Consider the following 21,909-nt stretch of genomic DNA (forward strand, 5'->3'; position numbering starts at 1 on the left):
TTGGAGACAGAAAATTGTTGTCTAAAATGATGTATTGGCTCCCCAGCCACCTACCTCCTCTGTTAACAGTGGCAGCTCCCTCTTGACAAAATGTATCTTTGCTGAGGTGTGTATGGAACAAAGTTGTTGCATCCAACTCAGAGGCTATCAAAGTGTTCTAAGGATGCTCTGAAAAAAGTTCTAACAGTGGTTAGCTTGCATCAGAATCACTGGGAGGGCTTGTTAAAGCACAGATTGCTGGGCCCCACCACCAGAGTTCCTGATTCCGTAGATCTGGTGTGGGGCCTGATAATTTGCATTTATAACCAGTTCCCAGGATGCTACTCCTCCTGGGCCCACAAGTTTAAGAACCAGGAATCTCAATCAATGATTATCCATCGTGGGCTGCAAATCTGAATCACCTGAGGAGGTTTTTAAACACTATCACTTCCCAAATCAACCTCTACTCAATTGAACCTTCTCTGGGGTGCAAAGTTGGGGCGCTGGTGTTTTTAGGTTTTCCAGATGATTCTTTTGTGCAGCCCAATTTTGTGATCCACCGCTAAGTCTACCAACTAATGATACTGGGCATTCACCAGCGTGGGAGGTGAAGAGGAACACGTGGGGAACTACCCAGCAGGGAAATACGTATTAAGCATCTACAACATACACTGCTGTCTTCTGAGTGACATGGGAGATTCTGAAAGAAAAAAATCATACCTAAACATTGCACTCAACAAGTGCATTTTCTGAGGAAATATACAAGAAAATAGATCAAAAAAATGTTGAGGAGAGTGCATTATTGAATCATCATTTAAAAGTGGTAAACTAAGTCCCTTATATGCATCACCTTCTTTTGTCTTCACAACAACCCTAATAAGTAGGTACTTTTATTATCCCAATTTTACCGATGAGGAAATTGATGCTTAGAAAGATGATGTTTTCTAGCCAGGATCATTGATCTGATATTTGAACTTGTCTCTTTTCAAAGCCCGTGTTCCCAATCACTCTGCAACACTGACTTCCACGGGGATGTTTGTAGAAATCACTGCTTCCCATACCTCCTCTCACCTCTCTCCATTTTAGCCTTTTGTAGATCTTCAGACCTGTGGATGGCTTGCCATGGTCCCAGGCTGGGAAGGCAAAAGCCAATGTACTAGAACAGTGGTTCTCAACCTTGGCTGCATGTTAGAAGGAACTGAGGTGCTTTTAAGATTCCTGAGGATGAGACCACTTACCTCAGAATTAGGAAGGAGAGTCTAGGGCTCAGTGATGAGCTAGTAAATCTTTAACAGCCAACTCCCAGGGGAAAATCAAAAGCCCTGATTTGTAGCATTTGTGTGTTTCCATGGTATTAACACTTCCACTGTGGCTAATTTCAAGCTACCAGGGTGATGTCAGCCGGCTCACAAAATTCTGAAAATTTAAGTCTATTCTTGCAAGTGGATAGGAATTGGGTCTGGCACACTATTGAGTGGAACCCAGGTTGCAGTAATTTTTTTAAAGATTGGCCCTGAGCTAATATCTGTTGCCACTCCTTTTTTTTTTTCTTCTTCTCCCCAAAGCCCCACAGTACATAGTTGTATATTCTAGTTATAGATCCTTCTAGTTCTACTATGTGGGATGGTGCCACAGCATGGCTTGAGGAGCAGTGCTAGGTCAGCGCCCAGGATCCGAACCGGAGAAACCCTGGGCTGCTAAAGCAGAGCACACGAACTTAACCACTTGGCCACAAGGCCAGCCCCCTGGTGTCAGTATTTTAAAAGCTCTTTCAGTATGGGGCCAAAGTTGAGAACCAGTGGGCTACAGACACCAGAGTCAGCTGGGAGCCATAGGGATCTTGGGGTAAGACAACAGCAAAGTCTATGTAAAGCATAGAAAAGGAAGGAAAGGGAAGCAAAAGGAATAGAACGGAACAGAAAAGAAGGGGTAAAAGAGGAGAGGAGGGGAGGGGAAGGGAGAGAGTAATGAAGAAAATTATCCTCTGGGATTCAGTGCAGAACAAGGTATCCAGACGGCTGGCGTAGCAAGAGTCAGCCCCTCTAGAATCAGCTAACTCATTAGGATGCGTCTATTCTTTGGGTTTTAGAATGTCAGTGCCACAGATGTTTCACTGACTTTTCAAAGAATAAAAAGATGCATTTTTGTTGAAAATAATTGCCTCCCATGTGTAATAACTAAACAACTAAACCCTTATCAATATTGAGAATTTCTGATTTTGTTCTCCCATGCTTTTTATTGCTTCCAGGGTATAGCTCACTCTGAAACAACTAACAAAAAGCAAAGATGATTTCAAATCAAATTTAGAAATTGAGTTGACCCTCACCCTCTTCTCATCATTTCAGCAAGGATCTGCACTATGTAGGGGTACAGGGCTCAGTTACAAAAAACAAAAGGGAGCGATGGAGAAATGAAACAGAGCTGGCAGTTATCCTCTCTAAAGCTCATTTCCTCTTCTACACAATTGAGAAAATCACTTTCCTCCCTATAGAGTTACGTGAGAAGGAACTGAGACAGCACATGGGAAGTACATAGTATACTGAGAGACACAATAAATTGTAACAATAGGAGTACACAAATATGCACAGTCATGGATAACAACTACACTTTTAAGAAGAGTTCAATTTCTTATCATACACTTCCATTGCTCTTTGTCTTCTTCATTTGGATAAAAAACAAAATTTTCTCCGGATTCCCAAGTTGTTCATGTTCTGACAGAGAGAGAACCAGGAGAGAACACAGTCCACTGGAGCCCTGACCAAGTGTAAGGGACAGAGAACAAACTAGGGAGTCCTGAACCCTACCCACCCTTGCCCATGCACCATTTTTTGGACAGCTCAGTGGTGACACCTGGCCACACAGATTCCAACAGCAGCATCCATACTTCTTAGTGACTTTTCTAATGCACCATAAGTCAGACTCTATGTCTGAGCCCTAAATCCATTCTTTTCCTTTCTCCCCTTTTGCCATCTCACCTTCACTACTACATTCACCCTGTGAAAGCTGTTCTAAGACCCAAACATGCCCACTGCTGCCTCATTTCTGTTCAATTTCTAACCACATCCTAGTTCCCTTTATACTCAGTCATTATAGTAAGTCACTTGTCATATAGAACTCCCTTCAAGCCAGCTCTCACATTTATTTGGAATGTCTCTTAAAATCAATAATCACCTCTTTTAATATTGGTCTTCTAGCTCAAGCAAGACCTCGCGGGTCAGTTCAGTTTAAAAAGCCGTCAGTATGAACTGAGATGATATAGTCCTGATTTCTATATTATTAATCATACTTGTGATCCTTTTCAACAGGAAGAATTCAGTTATGGGGACATCCTATTGCAGTAGACTGGGCAGAACCGGAAGTAGAAGTTGATGAAGACACAATGTCTTCAGTGAAAATCCTTTATGTAAGAAACCTAATGCTGTCTACCTCTGAAGAGATGATTGAGAAAGAATTCAATAATATCAAACCAGGTAGGACATACTACAGAAGATTACTTTTTCAAAATGTACTTTAAAAACACTTAGGCTTGAGATGACTTCCCATAACTTTAAATAGGATAGCTTTCATCTATCGTTGTCATAACTGCATGTAAACCACTATATTCCTACCTTTGGATTAGAAAATAGGGATATATGGTCCTACAACATTTATCAATACTATAATTTTACATTTATCTGTGTGATTACTTAATGTTTACATATTTCCTTCACTAAACTATAAATTCCATGAGTTCTTTTTGCTCCTATTGTCTCCTCAGCCCCTGTCTCTGTGCCTGGGGCTTAACCTCAATAAATATTTACTTCATTAATGAATGCACGGCCATAACTATAGATTTAAAGGAGGTTTTCTCAACTTCAATCCTCTTGACATTTAGAGTCAGATAATTCTTGGTTGTGGGGATCTGTCCTCTGCATTATAGGAGGTTTAGCAGCATCCCAGGCCTCTACCCACTAGATGCCAGTAGCAACCACAAGACATAATAACCAAAAACATCTCCATACATTGCCGAATGTACTCTAGAGGGAAAACTGCCCCCAGTTGAGAACCACTGGTCTAATGGAATATGATTGTGACTTCAAGTACATAAGTAAAGAGGTGACAATTAATTTTGGAAACTCATTTGGGTGAAGAGGAAGAGAAAAGAATACAGGGAAGGGGGAGAGGGATAATTATTTGCTGCTCATTTTGTCAATACTTTTCAGTATCAATTTTAAGCCATGAGATCGACTCGCCATCTCTTTTTTCTCACATAGGAGCTACAACACTGAGACAGGTAAAGCATTTCAAGAGACAAGGTCCAAACAAGCATTTCCCAGAGTCAGTTCTGCAGAACATTAATTCTACAAACTAGTAGTTAGCAGATGTTACTGATAAAAGGGGCCCGTGGTCAAATAAGTTTGTAAACACCAGGTTCAGCAAAATTAAACAGGTTTTTTTTTGTTGTTGTGGGACCCATCAGAGTCCTTAACCTTGTAATATGCTTTGAAAGTTTCCAAAAGAAGAGATGTAGATTGCCACATTTCCCAAATTTTTGGACCGTGGATCCTGCCTTTTGGCAGACCATCTTGAGGGATTAGTGTCTTGGAACACACTCTGGCCTAAGTTTATCACTGTGGTAACATCTTCCCAAAAATGAGAATTTTTCTGTCTCCAGGCAATAATTCTCCAGGTTGTTGATAAGTATGAACCATGGTACCATCATGTTAAAACTACCTGAGAATATTCACTTCACATAGTCTTATTAGCTGTTTCCAACTCTGGGTGCTGTTTCAAGTGTAACAGAATAAGCTGATGATTCGTTCTGAAGGTAATTAGTAAGGATATCACTTCTCCCTTTTAAAAGATTCACCAGAGATTTGTCTTTTTCTGGCCTTCAGGAACTCTGCCTTCCCTGCCATTTTAGTATAATGGCGTGGCTCCATACCCCTCGCTGTGAGTCCATGACTAATATAGAGATGGCAAATGATTAACTGCATCACTAAGTGCCAGACAGGCATCGCAGTGGGCACTTTCACATCACATGTCACTTATCCATCACAACCACCCTATAATGTAGGTTACTTTATTACTTCCATTATTTTCTAGATAAGAAAACCAGAACCCAGAGCAGTTAAGTAGCTTCTCGAGGGTCATATAGCTAGCAAGTGGCAAATTCTGAATTTGAACCCAGATCTGGTTAAGAGCATGTTCTTAACAATTATATGACCCCCAAGCCCCATCCTTATTCCATTCACTCACTCATACATTCAACTGTCATTTCTTCAGTAGCTCCTATGTGTCAGGCACCATGGGTGTAGATAACAGGTGTGATGTGTGTATGGAAGGAGTTTAAGATGTAATGACAGCCTACTCTTGGGTGCAGAAAAGACTCATGTTTAGAAGTGACGTGTAAGCTGAGACCTGAAAGTTGATTCACTTATGGGCATAGGAACTGATGTGTGTGTGCATAAGTGTTGCTCCCCCCCACCCCCCAATTTGTGTTGACTTTCCACCTTCCCAGAGTGAATAATACTTCTGATTTTTACCTAATTAAAACATTACCATTTTTTTTTTGGAAAGAGCTAGAATGAGAAACTACTAAAAGGCTGCTTCCTCTCATACTTACTGGTTATCAGCTTTCAGAGTCTGCGTATTGAAGAGAAACACACACCCAGGCCCTATTAATTATAATAAAAATAATGAACGCCAGATCTGTTTCTCTCTTGCTCGCTTGCTTGCTCTCTCACTCTCTCTCTCCAATTTTCCTTTTGGGCCTAGTGTGTCCAGCTATTCCACAGCACATTGTGAGGCTGCTGGCACAACTCTCAGGGCGCAGTAATGATGTGTGGCTTCTTTTTGTCATTCTGCAAAACAATAAGAATTGCAGAGGGTGGACAACCTGCAGACATCTGCAGGATTAGAAGGAAAAAGTCAGAGCTAACTAGTTTCTTCTCCAGTGAAAAAGATGTTTATACTTACCTAGAAAAATTTGTGGAGAGAAACAGGAAAATAACTCTTTAAAAACTCTACTCAAAGTTTGAATTCCTCAGAGGAACCTGAATATTCCTGGCAAGTATTTGATCAACTATTATTTTAACCCTGATTAACCCGAAAATATTATATTGCCACTCGAAGAAACAAATGATGATCAGAACACCAACTGGGGCCTGAAACGTCTGTTCCTCCACCACGTAGCCTAAGGGTATCTGCTGAAATTCCAATTATAGTCATTCTACAAAATCTGACTTTCCTGAAGCAGTTTAGTGGCATCAGAATCACCTGGAGGGCTTGTTAGACCAGATTGCTGGCCCCGCCCCCAGAGTTTCTGATTCAGTGTGTTTGGGATGAAGCCCAACCAGTTGCATTTCTATTCAGCTCCCTAGTGAAGTTGATACTGCTGGGCTGCGGACCACACTTGGAGAACCACGGCCCTCTCATAATCTTCCCTTTGGGCTGCAGGTGTGTTTCTCTGCAGGTAATTGATGTGCCGCCGACAAGTTCATAATAAACAGAGTAATATTTTTCCAATTCCTCCATTATGGTTTCAGAACGTCTTTCTCATCATTGCTGATGGATGACCACTGATATTTTATGGCCTGACCCTCTGCCAAATGATGATCAATCAAAATACAAACTCTTATACAGTAAAGAATGAGCACATTAAAATAAGCCATGTGGTGAATACTGTTGTAGAGAAAACACTCTTTTATGATATAAACTCTCAATTTTTAATTTGTCTGTTTTATAAGGCTAAATTTTTATATATCAAGATTTCCAAAAGCAGGTGCAGCTGGATATTATTGCTCAAAAAAGCCCATTTCAATATCTGCAAGCAGAATTTGAGAACAGCTAAACCCACTATCATTTGAAATGCCACCTAACTAATGTGGGTGATAGAAGTTGGAATCTGAATTAACCGACAATATTCACTTATTCCACGTATATTTATTGAGCAGTCCCCATGAACAAGGCATTAGGTAGGAACTGGATGAAGACAATACCAAGATGCCTCTGAAGCAGATCCTGTTCTCAGAGAGCTAACAGCTAGTGGAGCCTACACTGAAGATGGCACTGAAGAACAAACAGGGCAAAGGCTGGAAAAGTAGAAGTACTCATTGCCCCCCTCTTACTTCTCAGTTACCAAAACAAGCCATGGGGTCGAGTCACGATAATTACCCCACCTGACACTGAAGGAATAGAGACCATATTGGAAGTTCAGTTAATTACACGTCCCACGCTTCATGGTCTCAGATAGATACCTTTATTTATTTTCTCAGCCTGGCCAGACAGTTTTGCTCTGTACAGCTATTGTCATAAGAAGTCAAGGGTCGAATGCTGTGGAGAGACAGAAGAGAAGAACCACAATGTTTTAAAATTATCCTCACGTTACAGCCCTGCCATTATTCCAAAGGAAGACAGTTTATAGCCATTGAAGCATGTGGTAGAGACTCTAATTGCTCTTGAATGCCCGTAAATGTCCTTGAATTTAAGAGGATAGATAACTGATAAAGAGAAGAAAAGAGGACTTCTCTCCTCACCTGATCCTCCCTGGTAGAAGGTCCCATCCTACGTTCTCTGGTAACTAAGGACAGGAGAAGGAAACCTGGTCTCTTAAGATATGCCCGAGAGAGTGTAACAAAAAGAGGATAATCTGCATGCTAAACTAACAAGTTAGTGTTAAACAAATTTCTATCTTACCTTTATTCTAGGCAAAAGTTCTGTTTTTTAAACTTGAGTAAGCAACAATATATTTTAACAACATTTTAATAATAAAATGTAAAATATAAAGCAACCATCTTGGTAGAACTTTTTTTATTTCTACATGTTACATCAACATATACAGCAGTTCCTCTACATAAAAGTAGGTTAGGTTGATGTTATTTATTTTTTTATTACACAGATAATATAAATAAACATTGCAAATATTTGTAAAATACCAAAGTACGTAATTTACAATATAGAAGTTCCCTTCATTCTCCCCAACTTTTCTCCTCATTCCTGAAGTAATTCCTATTAACAATTTGGTCTCTACCTTCCCAGTTCTCTTCTTCTGTGGGTGTGTATCCATATTTATGTGCGCATATATATGGGCTGGGATTTTTAAAACATAAGTGATATTATACTTACTATTTGGTAGGTTTAATTGATAATAGGTCTTGAATCTTTCCTTGTAAGTACATCTAGGCCTATTTTGTTCTCCTTAAAGATTCCTTGGTGTTATTTGATATGGATGTTCCAAATTTAAGCACTCTCGTGAAAATGGACATTAAGTTCTTTAAATTTTTGCTATTTCAGCAGTGGTGTAATTGATATCCTTATGCACGATTCTTTCGCATATGTGTGAGTGCTTCTGTAAAAGACATTCCTCGAGGTAGAATTAGTGGGTATGTACACATTTACAACCTTAGATATCGTGAGCAGCACGGTAAGGAACTATCTTGGTTCTCAAATGTTCTTTCAGAGACCACTATTTTTTTTTTAATCATCAAAAGAGTATTGGATAGGCAGAGAGGAGAGCTGGGTTCTAGTTCTAGCTTCGTGAACTCTTATAAATCTCACCTTGTCAGAACCATGGGTTCCTAATCTTTGAGTTAAAAATAAAGATAAAATGAACTGAAGAAAAATTAAAGTAAATCCCTGCTAATGTGTCTTCTAACTCTAAAATTTTATTATATAAATCAAAAGAGATTAGTTATTTTTCTTGAGAAAAAGCCGTAAAATTTAAAAAGGCAATCACCCAAATACATGTTTATAAGGTGATCATTTACTGAGTTCGACTCAATCCAACAAATGTTTTACCATGTATAAGTTACTATCTTTTATGTTATATAATATACAAAGTAAGATTGCACTCCTACCTTTAAAGAGCTTATAATCTAGGAAGCGGAAAACATGAATTCATAACTAATCATAATAAGGCAGAATATAGTTGTTGTAAAAAGATTACAGGGGCCGGCCCAGTGGCGCAGCGGTTAAGTTCACATGTTCTATTTCAGCAGCCCGGTGTTCGCCAGTTCGGATCCCGGGTGTGGACATGGCACTGCTTGGCAAAAGCCATGCTGTGGCAGGTGTCCCACATATAAAGTAGAGGAAGACTGGTACAGATGCTAGCTCAGGGCCAGTCTTCCTCAGCAAAAAGAGGAGGATTGGCAGCAGTTAGCTCAGGGCTTATCTTCCTCAAAAAAAAAAAAAAGAAAAAAGATTACAAACAAAATCTTCTGTTGAATGCATAGAATTTTAAACTTGGGCACATGAAGTATTCTCAATGAGATCCTTACCTAAATATTGAGTCTCAGAAACAAAAACAAAAAAAAACAAAATCAAATACTCTTGGAAGCCAAATGCTGAAATATATCGTTTTCAGTGTTATCTCAAGCTTGCTAATCAGGCTACTTTCACTCCATTTACAGGTGCTGTGGAGAGGGTGAAGAAAATCCGAGACTACGCTTTCGTGCACTTCAGCAACCGAGAAGACGCAGTTGAGGCTATGAAAGCCTTAAATGGGAAGGTAATACAAGACAGAGAAAAAATATGTACAGATTCCATCAAAGTTTGGTGTGGAAATTCTATTCAAAAGAACAATTCTGCGAGTCTGTCGCACTCAGGCTTTCTCCATCTCAGACATGGCTGCCTCAGGCCATTTAAGATGAGCAATAGAGAAGTGATGGCATATGCAATGGAGATGTGGCTCATACATCTGACTCTAACTCTTCTTTTGACTGTTTTGGGCAAGTCACTGCCCTCAGTTTCCTTAGAAAGGGGGGATTGAAGTAGATTATTTCAAGGTATTTTTTCCAATTCAAATTTTTTCTCATTACTCCAAAGAGATTATAACCTTTATAGTGCAGTATTTTGGAGGCTAATGATCAGAAAAGATGTCAAAGTAGCTATCATTCTACCCTCAGAGTTTGATCTTCCAACTCTGGAAGGCTTAGAATCTCTTCACCTAGCCAAGAATATGGTCTGGGCAAAAACCAATTTCTATATCATTACTCTTGGTTTGTATGTAGAAACCAATATCATAATATTTACTCATCAATCCAATAAACGTTAAAAAAAACCTATAGGAGCTTATCCTGCTTCACTTAGCATGACCACTTATCATCCTAAATAATGTCTGGGATACACAAAGAATCATACCAAAGATGCTTGTTGAAGAGCTAAAAGTCTGCCGGAGGAAGAAGACAAGTACACAGACACCTTTGCAAAGCACAACCAGGTAAATGTCATTTAAAAAAGATAAAAAGTGGTGAGAACATTCAAAGGAAGAAGGAGTGGGTCACAAAAAAATCAGAAAATCTTCATGAATATGAGAAAATAATATCTAAGAGAAGCCACAAAACCTGGAAAGATTTCCAAAAGAAAAAAACAGAAAATGAGAGGCAGTCTTAGGCAGAAGCACTGAATTTGGAAACACCAAGATATGGTTGGAAAACAATAAAAGTAAATCAATTTGATTAGAACATAATGCACATAGGGCTGTTTTACCTGTCAGGTCTTGCATCAGTCAGTCCGAGCAGCAGACAGATGGCAAAGAGACTGACTACAAAGGGGTGAGTTTGGGGTAGAGACATCAGAGGAGATAGTGCAGGAACCCAGGGCTTGTGGGCCTCCTGGAGTCAAAGGGACAATGGGTGGAGAAGCAGTGGGAAAGCTAAAGGAGAGAGAACTGTATAGAGCAGGTTTCTTTGAGAGAAGTAGTCATCTATGGTCAAGGGACACAGTCAGGCCAAGGTGACCTCTCAGAGAGGTTGCCAGGAGAAGAAATGGCCTGAACTCACTGTTATCTCTCTCTCCAACCTCCTGCCAGGGCTCCCCATTGGCCAAATCCAAACATAATCCAGAAGGCCCAGGAGCCCTGAAGAGGACTCCATAGAGAACACTCTCCCAGTACAGAGAGGCTGGAGATGGTTGGGAGCGCATCTAGAGGGCAGGCAGAGGATCTCCCAGCTCAGGCCCTTCAGACACACTGGGGCTCGTGCATATGAACTCCCCCAGGGCCTACAGAAATGTTTGAGTCTCAGGGAAAAGAAACACTGACCCCAAAATGCAAAAAGAAAACTGTAAAACAAAAATTAATGCAGATTTAAGTACATGTCTATGAAGCAAAATATTATTTCATCTTCACTGATTATTACATTTAGTATCATAAAAATGTTATTTCTTTGAAAACAATTTGTAGGTTAGAGTTTCTCAATTTGAAAACATTCCTGAGGATATGTGATGATTGCTGAGAAGAGACAGTCAATCATAAATTAGATGCTAAATAATTATGTTAGAATAATTACAATGGAAAAGTATTCAAATTGTTCCTAATTTTTATAGCTTGATATTTTAATAGCAATGTTTACATGTATTATGTAATTAAATATATATTCAATATTATTATTAAATATATACTAAATATTATAACTATATTTAATTATAATATGGTATGAGAAAATCAAAAAGAAGTTTGCCCAGGAACCATGAAGGCTTTTGAGTATACATATGGATATTTATATTTAATTTACTAGATAAGATGAGACTGAAGTTTTTAGTGGAGTAATGATCACATTTACAATTTAGGGAAATTAACTTTCTAAGAGTTGAAGTTTTATAGCATAGGGAAAGAGATGTAATTGGAATGAATTAAAAGCTATTTTATTGTTAATGCCATCAAGCTGATTCTGACTCCTAGTGACCCTGTGCACAGCAGAGCAGAACCCTGGCCAGTCTTTTTGCTCCATCCTCTCATCTTTTGGCTCCGCTGCTATTCATAGGGTTTTCATGGACAATGTTTTTCAGAAGTGGGTGGCTAGGTCTGTCTTCCTAATCTGTCTTAGTCTGCAAGTTCCACTATAACCTGTCTACTATGGGTGACCCTGATGATATTTGAAATACTGGTGGCATAGCTTTCAGCATCATAGCAACACACAGCCACCACATTATGACAACCCACAGAGGGGTGGTGTGTTTCCCTGAGTGGGAAACCAAACCAGGCCTTGGCAGTGAGAGTACCGAATTGTAACCCTTAAACCACAAGGGCTGGCAAAAAGCTACCATAGTCACTCAAATGGGAAGAAATAAGGGTTTGAACTAGGGTGGGAATGGACTGTAGGAGAGAGCTCCACAGAGGACCATGGGTGATGAAGTCAAAGGACCCAAGTACCGACTGGATATAACCGTGAGAAAGAAGGATGAGTCATTATAGGTTTTCAGTATAGGAGACTAGGATAATGTTGTTAGGGAAGTCAGGAAGGGAAGCTTTTTTGGAGAGAAAAGTGACAACTTGAGCTTTTGACATGATTATTCATTTGTTCTATAAATACTTGTGGATTTCTAGGATATGCAAGAAATTTTGCCGGACTTCAGGCTATACAGATTAATAAGATATTGTCCTAGCTCTTGAAATGTCTAAACCAAATAAGTAAAATACAATACTGAGTTTGAAACACTGTTGGAGGGGGCAGAGGAATGCAAAACAAAATTTATTACAATAAGAAATCTGACTTTGCAGTAAAGAATCATTTCATTGGAAACATCTCTTGACTTGGAAGTGCCTATAAACAAAGACCTATTTGGGTCTCTCATCTTCCTCGAGACAGGACTGAAGATAAATAATCTTATATCCAAGGTCACTCCACTCCTTCAATACTCCAAGTCCATTTCTTCAAATTACATCAACATCAATACACGATAGTTGAATATTAGCTGGATTCTATGTCTCAGTGTATTCCATCCAATGTATTTGATACTGGCTCCTGCTACTAAAAAGCAGGGTAGATACATGAAACTAGGGACAAGTTGCCCCAGAGGCTGATCAAAATAGTCAGGGTGACTATGAAGCACAAACTTTGTCCAGCAGACTTCGATGATCTAGGAACCACTGAATTACTCAAAAAATCATGAGCTGCTATGAAAGACAATTTTTGCAAGAACACTTTACATCATTTCTTTTCTTTATGAAAAACAGAGGACCATAATATTCTTATTTGAAAAAAGTCCCACAAATGCTTCCTCACAATACCTTGTCCCTTTGATAAGAAATACATCAATCTATCAGGTATTTGTTGAGAACTATCTTTGTCTCTTGTGTATGCAAGCAAATACATAAAAGTGAGTCACACATATAGATCTACACACAGCCATCGTCTTCAACATCTGGATCTGTTTGCAAAATGTCAAAAACTTGTGTCAGAAAAGAATCACTCCAATAATTCTTGATGACAAATTTTAAGTAGTGCAATACTTGAGAAACTTCAACACTGCCCCCACCATCCCTGTTAGTTCCCAACTGTTCAGCAGATCGAAAGGTTGCTTCTCAAGGCAGTACCTATGAGGGACAATGCAATAGCTTCATTGATTCCTCTTCCTTAAATAGGGCCCCACTTCTAAGCCTCTCTTCTTTTCCAGCAAAAACTTACCTATTGTGATTCTGTTCTAAGGAGTGAGACATTTAGCTGGCTGGCAGCTGGAAAGGCCTCACTGGGCCGTCCATGCCAAGATGTTAACAATTGATAGATCTCTTTATTGCTTTCCTTCCACCTTCACTGCACTGTTCTAGACAGTGGAAATTATATTCTATCCACCTAACCTAAAATTTCTTAAATTATATAATTTTATAAAAATGCAATTTACAAAATACATATCACATGAAAATATTACATAATTCTCTGTCTCAGTGACTGCATCAGATAAATTTATAACCAATATGTCAACGGACAGTGGCCAATTTGTCACTGTTAAACCTGTTGGCAGATTATATGCAATTTACCAACAAAACCACTCAGGGAAAACTCAACTGGCACAGAAACACGAACCCATGAAGAGAAAAGATACATACAAGTGAAACAGTAAATACAGCAGCAACTAGAAGTTATAGAAATAGAAATAGAACTTAGAAGGAGATGTGTTACTAGGGCCCAGCCACACTTGGTTGTCTTCATAGCTTCTCATGTTGTTTTTTTCTTGCTCTCTACAACAGGTGCTGGATGGCTCCCCCATTGAAGTGACCCTAGCCAAACCAGTGGACAAGGACAGTTATGTTAGGTACACCCGAGGCACAGGTGGAAGGGGCACCATGCTCCAAGGAGAGTACACCTACTCTTTGGGTCATGTTTATGATCCCACCACAACCTACCTTGGCGCTCCTGTATTCTACACCCCTCAAGCCTACACGGCGATTCCCAGCCTTCATTTCCCAGCCACCAAAGGACATCTTGGCAACAGGGCCATTATCCGAGCCCCTTCTGTTAGAGGTAACACTAGTAAGCTCTTGCCTTCCTTAGAATAACTATTAAATTTCAAATGATCTGTATTGCAACAACCGTAGACAAATTAGATGGGTCCAGTGGGGGAAAAGAACTTTTAACCGTTTATTAAAAATCAAGTATTATACCAATAGTTTTCCTTCCATAGGAATCTTTTTTCACATTACAACTGGTTATTAAGAAAACTTGGCAGGAATATAGTGCAAATGAGTCTAATGCACACATTTTATCTTTGCATGGGCCCATAAAATTTGCACAAACTAACACTCAAGTCCACAATTGTTAGCTTCTCCCCTTTCATTGGACCACCATATTGCAGTCACATATGACTCATTACAAAATTCCAAGCAAGAGCAGTATGGTCCAGTGAAAACAAATTATCTCAAATAGCAAAAATATGCCAAGGCACCTGTGTATTTGATGATGACTCAGTGGCATCATCTTCATATATAAATCACAAATTATCATAAATATATTCTAACAGATACATGAGATGTTCTCATCTGACCTCCTCCGAGAAATAGGTGCTGTGACTTCTAAAAAGCCACACTATTAAGGAAATCAACTTATTTCTCCAGGATATGGGGAACTAAATAGTAAAGTCCAAATAGAAAGAAAAAACAATCTGACTGCCACGCAAAAAATCTTTCCTGTTGAGTCCTATAATAATTCCAAGTGTTTGAGCAGTCTTCTGAGTTCAGTTGGTTCAAGCAACATAGAAGATAAAGAAAGCGTTTTTATTTCCAAGAAACTAGTTTGTCTCTGGAATCTTTCCTTTGTCTACAGGATCCTTCAGAGTGGTTCTGCTAGGATCTGGCTAACGCCAACAGAACCCCAGTTCTATCTTCCAAATATGACACCAGTCTGGGTGATTCACTGACCAAATGGTGTATTTAAATCTCTTCTGGGGTTTGACTTGGAAGCAAAGGGGTCTGTCCAGATTACTGTGGAAACAATTATCTTACTGTGTTTTACTATTTTTCAGGAGAACAGACTTGACCATCCTAGGAGTTCTAGTCTTCAACATCCTTAAAAGTTCCATGCCCATTATACAATCACTCTACCCAAAATTGTAATGCAAAATATATCATCAGGATTTCCTTCAGGATAATCTGTCTACACAATGACAAATTATGTCATGAAAACATTATGTATTTATAACCTAAAATCACATCATTAAACAATCCATATGTTAAATATAAGTTGTCAACCAGTTGTAATGTAAGAAAAAAACAAACTCCACTTCAAGGGAAAAAAATATTTGTCCTATAACAAGAAAGGAATCAATGAATGATATTCATGGATGAAGGGTAATCAATTTAATTTTTTTATCTTTTTATGCCACCAGTAGGAAATCAAAGTAGCAACGTGGCAAAACAAAAAAATCAAAAGGAATCTATTAATGAAACTCAATGGAAATTTAAGCCTCACATTGACAGAACATGAGAGAGAAAATGGTGAACTTGAAAATATACTTTCTAAATGTTGGTTTTCCAACAGGTCATTGGGGCTGGAATTATTGGGGAAGCTAGAATTTACTTCTGATTTGTTGATCGATGACAAAAATGCAAGACTGATTTTAATACATGTGATCATATCAAGCTGGGATATTTTAAAAAACACCTTCCCAATATTTACTAGTCTATAGAAAAATGTCAATAAAAGGTTAACTGAAGACAGAAATTGCAAAATTTTTCTCTGTACCAAAGTTTTAAAGTTGCTCATGCACATTTTGATAGTATTGTTTTCCTCCATAGATAGTTAAAAGAAAAAGAAGGCACCTGTGGGGAACCTTCCCTTATGTTGAGTTTCATTACATTAGAATCCTAGAGTTTTCTACCCATCTTCAAGGCAATAATCAATGTGACTTGGGCTAACTTTTCCATTACAGTAAGATTCAGGGTGGTTTGATTTCTGGTGGTTTGATTCAGTTTAATGCCTTCTTACATTCCTAGAAATTTACATGAATGTACCTGTAGGGGCTGCGGGAGTGAGAGGCCTGGGTGGCCGTGGCTATTTGGCATACACAGGCCTGGGTCGTGGATACCAGGTCAAAGGAGACAAGAGAGAAGACAAACTCTATGATCTTTTACCTGGGATGGAGCTCACCCCAATGAATCCTGTCACTTTAAAACCCCAAGGAATTAAACTTGCTCCCCAGGTAGGTAATGTTATTCCAGACATAGTTTCTTTAAGTTGGACCAAAACCCATCATTTACCTTTAATCAAATGATTCGACTTGATTCCTACTTGGGCTATTGTTTTGTTTTGTTTTTTTAAGTAGAAAAAGTGACCGGTAAACATAATGTAGTGCAAGAGAAGGCTGAGTGTTGAGTGCCATTGTTCTATTTTAGACTTTCTTTTTTTTTAATTATAAAGTTTGACGCCTTAAATAATCTTCCACTGAAAGGTGAAGATACTGAGAGCTCTTAAGAATTATCAACCAATACCTTAAGTAAAATAATATGAAGCAAAGAACTTAGCTCAAAAGAAATGCCAATCATATGTGAGCCAGGTTGGTTGGCAAATGAGGAGCACTCATGACAGGGAATGAAGAGACTATTTAGGAGACATTTTCTTGGAAACACTGTGTTTATGAGAAAACATCACGCTATCCATGGCAATATCATTACTCATACTATGACGTGCCATCAGTCGTATCAAATTAAGTCGTCTGCAATTATTATATTTGGGCAGTGGCATTATGGTGAGGTTTTATTGCTTTCATTTCACAGTTCTAAGTTTCCATGTTTCTGCCTGGAGCTGTGGTTTTTATTATTGGAAAATTAAAAGTTATAAAAGTTGTTCCATTATGGAAACTTAATAACAAACAGAGTTAAAATGAACACAAAACAGGGTCTATGTTAACCCTTAGACTGTTCCCTATGAATGTGGAGTACATGCTGGTCTCTCTGCAGCGACACTTTGGCTGAATAACCAACATCCAGTTGTTAACTGTTATAGTTTAGTTTGTAAACTAAACTGTGCATCGTAAAGGAAACTTCCTACTCCCCTCTTAAATGTATAAGCCCCAAATTTATGGAAGTAGCCTTAGGATCACAATCAAGTAGAAAACTTGGTTTTCTAAAAGCTCACCTTGAGTTATTTTTTTTTAAAAGATTGACCCTGAGCTAACATCTGTTGCCAATCTTTATTATTGTTATTATTTTCTTTTTCTCCCCAAAGCTCCCTAGTACATAGTTGTATATTCTAGTTGTAGGTCCTTCTAGTTCTGCTGTGTGGGATGCCGCCTCAGCATGGCTTGATGAGTGGTGCTAGGTCTGCGCCCAGGATTCGAACTGGCAAAACCCTGGGCCACCAAAGCAGAGCACACAAACTTGACCACCCAGCCCCAGGGCCCACCCCAAGTATTTATTTTTGTAAGATTAATGGCTTTCTTATACATACAAATTATTTCATTTAAGTTTTCTGTTAACCCTATCCAGGCAATTTAAAAAGACAAGGTTTATCAGAGTGATTAACAGTAATCATTTTTTGTTCAAGAACTATTTATTGTCATCCATTACACACCAAGTATTGTGCTTGGTGTTGGAGATGGAAAAGTGAATATAATGCAAAAGATGGTCAAAAGACCTGAATAGACATTTTTCCAAAGAAGATATATGAATGGCCAACAGGTGAATGAAAAGATGTTCAACATCATTAGTCATTAGGGAAATACAAATTAAAATCACAGTGAGGTATTACCTCACGCCTATTAGAGTGGTCATCACCAAAAAGACAAGAGATAACAAGTGCTGGTGAGGACGTAGAGAAAAGGGAACCCTTGTGCACTGTTGGTAGGATGTTGGTGGGATTGTAAACTGGTACAGCCACTATGGAAAACAGTATGGAAGATCCTCAAAAAATTAAAAATAGAACTACCATATGATCTAGCAATTCCACTTCTGGGAGTATATCCAAAGGAAACAAGAACACTAACTTGAAAAGATATCTGCATCCCCAGGTTCATAGCAGCATTATTTACAGTAGCCAAGACATGGAAACAACCTAAGTGTCCATTGGTAGATGAATGGATAAAGAGGTTGTGGTATATGTATACAATGGAATATTATTCAGCCATAAAAAAAGAGGAACTACTGCCACTTGTAACATCATGGATGGACCTTGACGGCGTTATGCTAAGTGAAATAAGTCAGACAGAGAAAGACAAATACTGTATGATCTCACTTATATGTAAAATATAAAAAAATACAAATTCATAGACAAGAAATCAGATTTGTGATTACAGTAGTCATTTCACAATATATGTAAGTCGAACTGTTATGCTATGCACCTTAAATTTACACAATGTTGTATGTCAATTATATCTCAATAAAACTGGAAAAATTATATGGAAATACAGTAAGAGGATACTGACACATAAACAGATAATTATAATAAAATCTAGTAAGTACCATGATGGAGCTTCGCTCAGAAAATACAAAAGCTAGTCATTCAATCTATCTTGATTTAAAACCCAAAATAAGGAACCTAATTAAAGTACTGGGATACCTAGAAATCTTTTAAGCAAATAAAAAATAATCATCACCATAAATTCTTTATAATAGTCCTAAGAGCTGCTATAGCATAACTAATGACCTCTGCTTTTTATATCAAACCCAGGTTAGAAACTGGTCATGCTTTATATTAATATGTAACCATCTCTATCAGTCAATGAAAGTTCTTTAATTAATTTGTCTCTGAATTTCTGCAACTAAGGCTTAGAAATTGAAGACCATGTCACCCCCAACTAACACTGATAGAGCCTTCACAACTCCATGGTAGAATTATTAACTTCCAGCAAGAAGAGCAGAAGGACAAGTACTGCCTTGCAGAATCAGTAGCTAGAGCTGGTACTCCTTTAGAATACCTGCCATCTAAAGCTAATTTATTATTGCCCATGAATGTTAGAGAATGCTTTGTAGATGACAAGAGATGCTACAAAACTGAGAGTATTAAAAAGAAAAAGTTATTAGATAAGATAGGAGCAATCTACAAATTTAGTAAACTGGAAAATGTGATGCTACTACAGCTTGGTTAGTATTAGAACAAATGAGATAAGCCCCATAGATTCATCCTGGGGCATGGTTCTGCCCTAAAGAGTTATTTTTTCAGAAATGCTCTGTTTTGCACAGTTTACTGAATCTGCTGACTAGTGGAGCATCAAGGCTTGCGGGCCACCAAAAATGGCTTCAGGATGAAAGAATATCTGCCTTTAAAGAAGATTCAGTTTGGAGTAATGATAGAAGAAGAAAAAAACATGTAGGAATATGCTAAAAATCAGATTATACAGCCAGAAGTAGTGTTTTGCCAAAGACATTATGACTGTCAACACCCATCTATTAGTGCTCATCAATAAACACTAACCCATTAAACTCGCACACTCTATTTTTACGAAAATGCGAAGTGAATGATATGAAATAAGAAAACATTCTTAGATTATTTTCTCTAAACCATTATAAACAGAAGGATTGAGGATAATAATGAGTAAATCCAGCTACACAGTGCTGGAATTTCAATTTTTAAAAAATGGGATAAATACATCAAACGAATCATAAAATTAAACTATTGGTAAAAAGTTACAGCTAACAGACTAAACTAAAAACATATTAGAATAAATGGTGTGAAAATGATTTTTATGAATTAATAGACATAACATTTTAAATGGAGTTCAAATCGAGTTCATCTTAAATTTTATGAGTCATTAAACCATGTGGCATTTTATATCTTCTTATATTAGCTTAAACTCTGAAGATTAGAGTTTAAAAACCTGAAAGCTGGAGAACTAATGCAAATGTGACATTTGAAAGGGAAATCACTTTTTTACTCTTGTAGATATTAGAAGAAATTTGTCAGAAAAATAACTGGGGACAGCCAGTGTATCAGCTGCACTCTGCCATTGGACAAGATCAAAGACAACTATTCTTATACAAAATAACCATTCCTGCTCTGGCCAGCCAGAATCCTGCAATGTGCGTAACTTCTCCAAATTCCTAATCCTTTAGATTTTAGAATAAGAGCTCTTGTAAATTAAGTGTATTTTATCACTATCTAAATAAGGTAAATATTCAAGTCTACCCACCTACTCATTTCTTATTAAAGACAAATGTCAGGATGTATGTGCCAGTTATGAGACTGCCATCCCCAAGCCCCCAAGTTCAATACTGACAATGAAGACTATACAGTAGAATCACCCAGTGCAAAACTGCAGACGTAAAATGTAATAGAACTGAAAACTCATAGCCCATTCTTTCATCTCTGTAGAACTTAGGTTGAACCATAAGAAATTGCCATTTTATACATAATAACATCATCCCCCATCATTTAAATTTTAGACCAAAGACATAACCTCTCCGTTAGTGGATATCACCCTCTGAATTTTACCATGAACCTACATTTCTACATATTTTAGGAACCATTGTGTTTCACGCGCACCTTGGAAAAGTCATGTAATGAGTGAGAAGTATGCTCCAGGAAGGTCATCAATCACTGACGTTCTAGGTCAATTCACAAATGGTCCTACATGCATGTAAATTTAGAAGCTTTAATAGCAAAGAGAATGAAAAATACCCACACAAAATTCTATTATCTGATCATCTTAAAAAGCTAACAGTGCCTTAGGTTTTCACCTGTCTCAGGAGCACAAGTTTAAAATTCCTACTCTGACTGACTATGCTTTCCAGCCACCCTTTCACACCTCCAAAACTAAGTGCCTATGTGGATGAAGCAAAGACCTACGCAGCCGAGTACACCCTGCAGACCCTGGGCATCCCCACTGATGGAGCTGACGCCCCGACTACAGCTGCTGCTGCTGCTGCCGCTTCTGCTGCTGCTTTTCCAGGTATGGAAAAATCACGTCAGAAATGGCACCATGTAAAGAGAGTAGGGAAACCCTACTTGGTACCATGCACTCATAGAGGTGTTTGTGAACACCACCTACAATAAATCTGACTTACATGATCTGTGACCAAAAAGAATTTGCCAGATAAGTGAACCATCAAAAGTATAAGGCAAGGAGAATTGAGCTGGGCAGCAGAAGTGGGGTCTGGTCTTGGCTCAGCTTTAAACAGCTGTGTGATCTTGAATGAATCTATCTCTTTGCATCTGGTTTGGTTTGGTTTGGTTTTTACTTTTAGTAAGAGAGTTTTGGAGCTACATAGTAATAGCTGATGTTTATTTGAATTCTTACCATGTGCCAGGCGCTCACCTAAATGCCCAGCATGCCTTATATTATCTTAGTAATGCTCATGACACCACAAGAGGTAGGTTGTGTCATATACCCATTGGACAGAGGAGGAAACCAAGTACTGGAAAGGTTAAGTAATTTGGCCAAGGTCAATCAACTCATAAGCAATCCTTGGGCTCCTTCTCTAATCTTTGATTCTACTTTTATTACTTTGCTTTCTGAAAGAAATGTATAGATCATATTTTTCTTAAACTATTTTAAGTCAAAAACTCTGTGTGTGTGTGAGACAGAGAGATCCTTTCATCTGTGGATAAACAGGCCTCATTTTATCTGTTCTATAATTTTGGTCTGGGGCATATGCTATTGCTTAAAATAAAGCCTGTCTGTAGATCAACATGACTTCAGGGTCACATTTAAAAGACTTTTCCCTATTTGTACGTACCCACAACAAACGTTAATAATTAAAAATGAATCCTCTAGAGATTAAAGGGGATCAGCCAAGAAAACTCT

At 38.3% G+C, this 21,909-nt stretch overlaps 1 protein-coding gene across 2 annotated transcripts in view; it reads left to right on the plus strand.

The window, feature by feature from the left end:
- A1CF (APOBEC1 complementation factor) overlaps positions 1-21,909 on the plus strand; it is an 81,335-nt gene that overhangs the window by 50,199 nt on the left and 9,227 nt on the right. The window contains exons 6-11 of one of the 2 annotated variants that reach the window (XM_046651404.1): positions 3,285-3,449; positions 9,369-9,466; positions 13,925-14,198; positions 16,166-16,371; positions 20,049-20,185; positions 20,897-21,054. In XM_046651404.1, the coding sequence (XP_046507360.1) occupies positions 3,285-3,449; positions 9,369-9,466; positions 13,925-14,198; positions 16,166-16,371; positions 20,049-20,185; positions 20,897-21,054 (1,038 nt within the window). The remainder of the gene's footprint in view (positions 1-3,284; positions 3,450-9,368; positions 9,467-13,924; positions 14,199-16,165; positions 16,372-20,048; positions 20,186-20,896; positions 21,055-21,909) is intronic. The other variant, XM_046651406.1, reaches the window with a different exon arrangement.

This window comes from Equus quagga, chromosome 2 (assembly GCF_021613505.1).
Source record: "Equus quagga isolate Etosha38 chromosome 2, UCLA_HA_Equagga_1.0, whole genome shotgun sequence".
Lineage (NCBI taxonomy): Eukaryota > Metazoa > Chordata > Mammalia > Perissodactyla > Equidae > Equus > Equus quagga.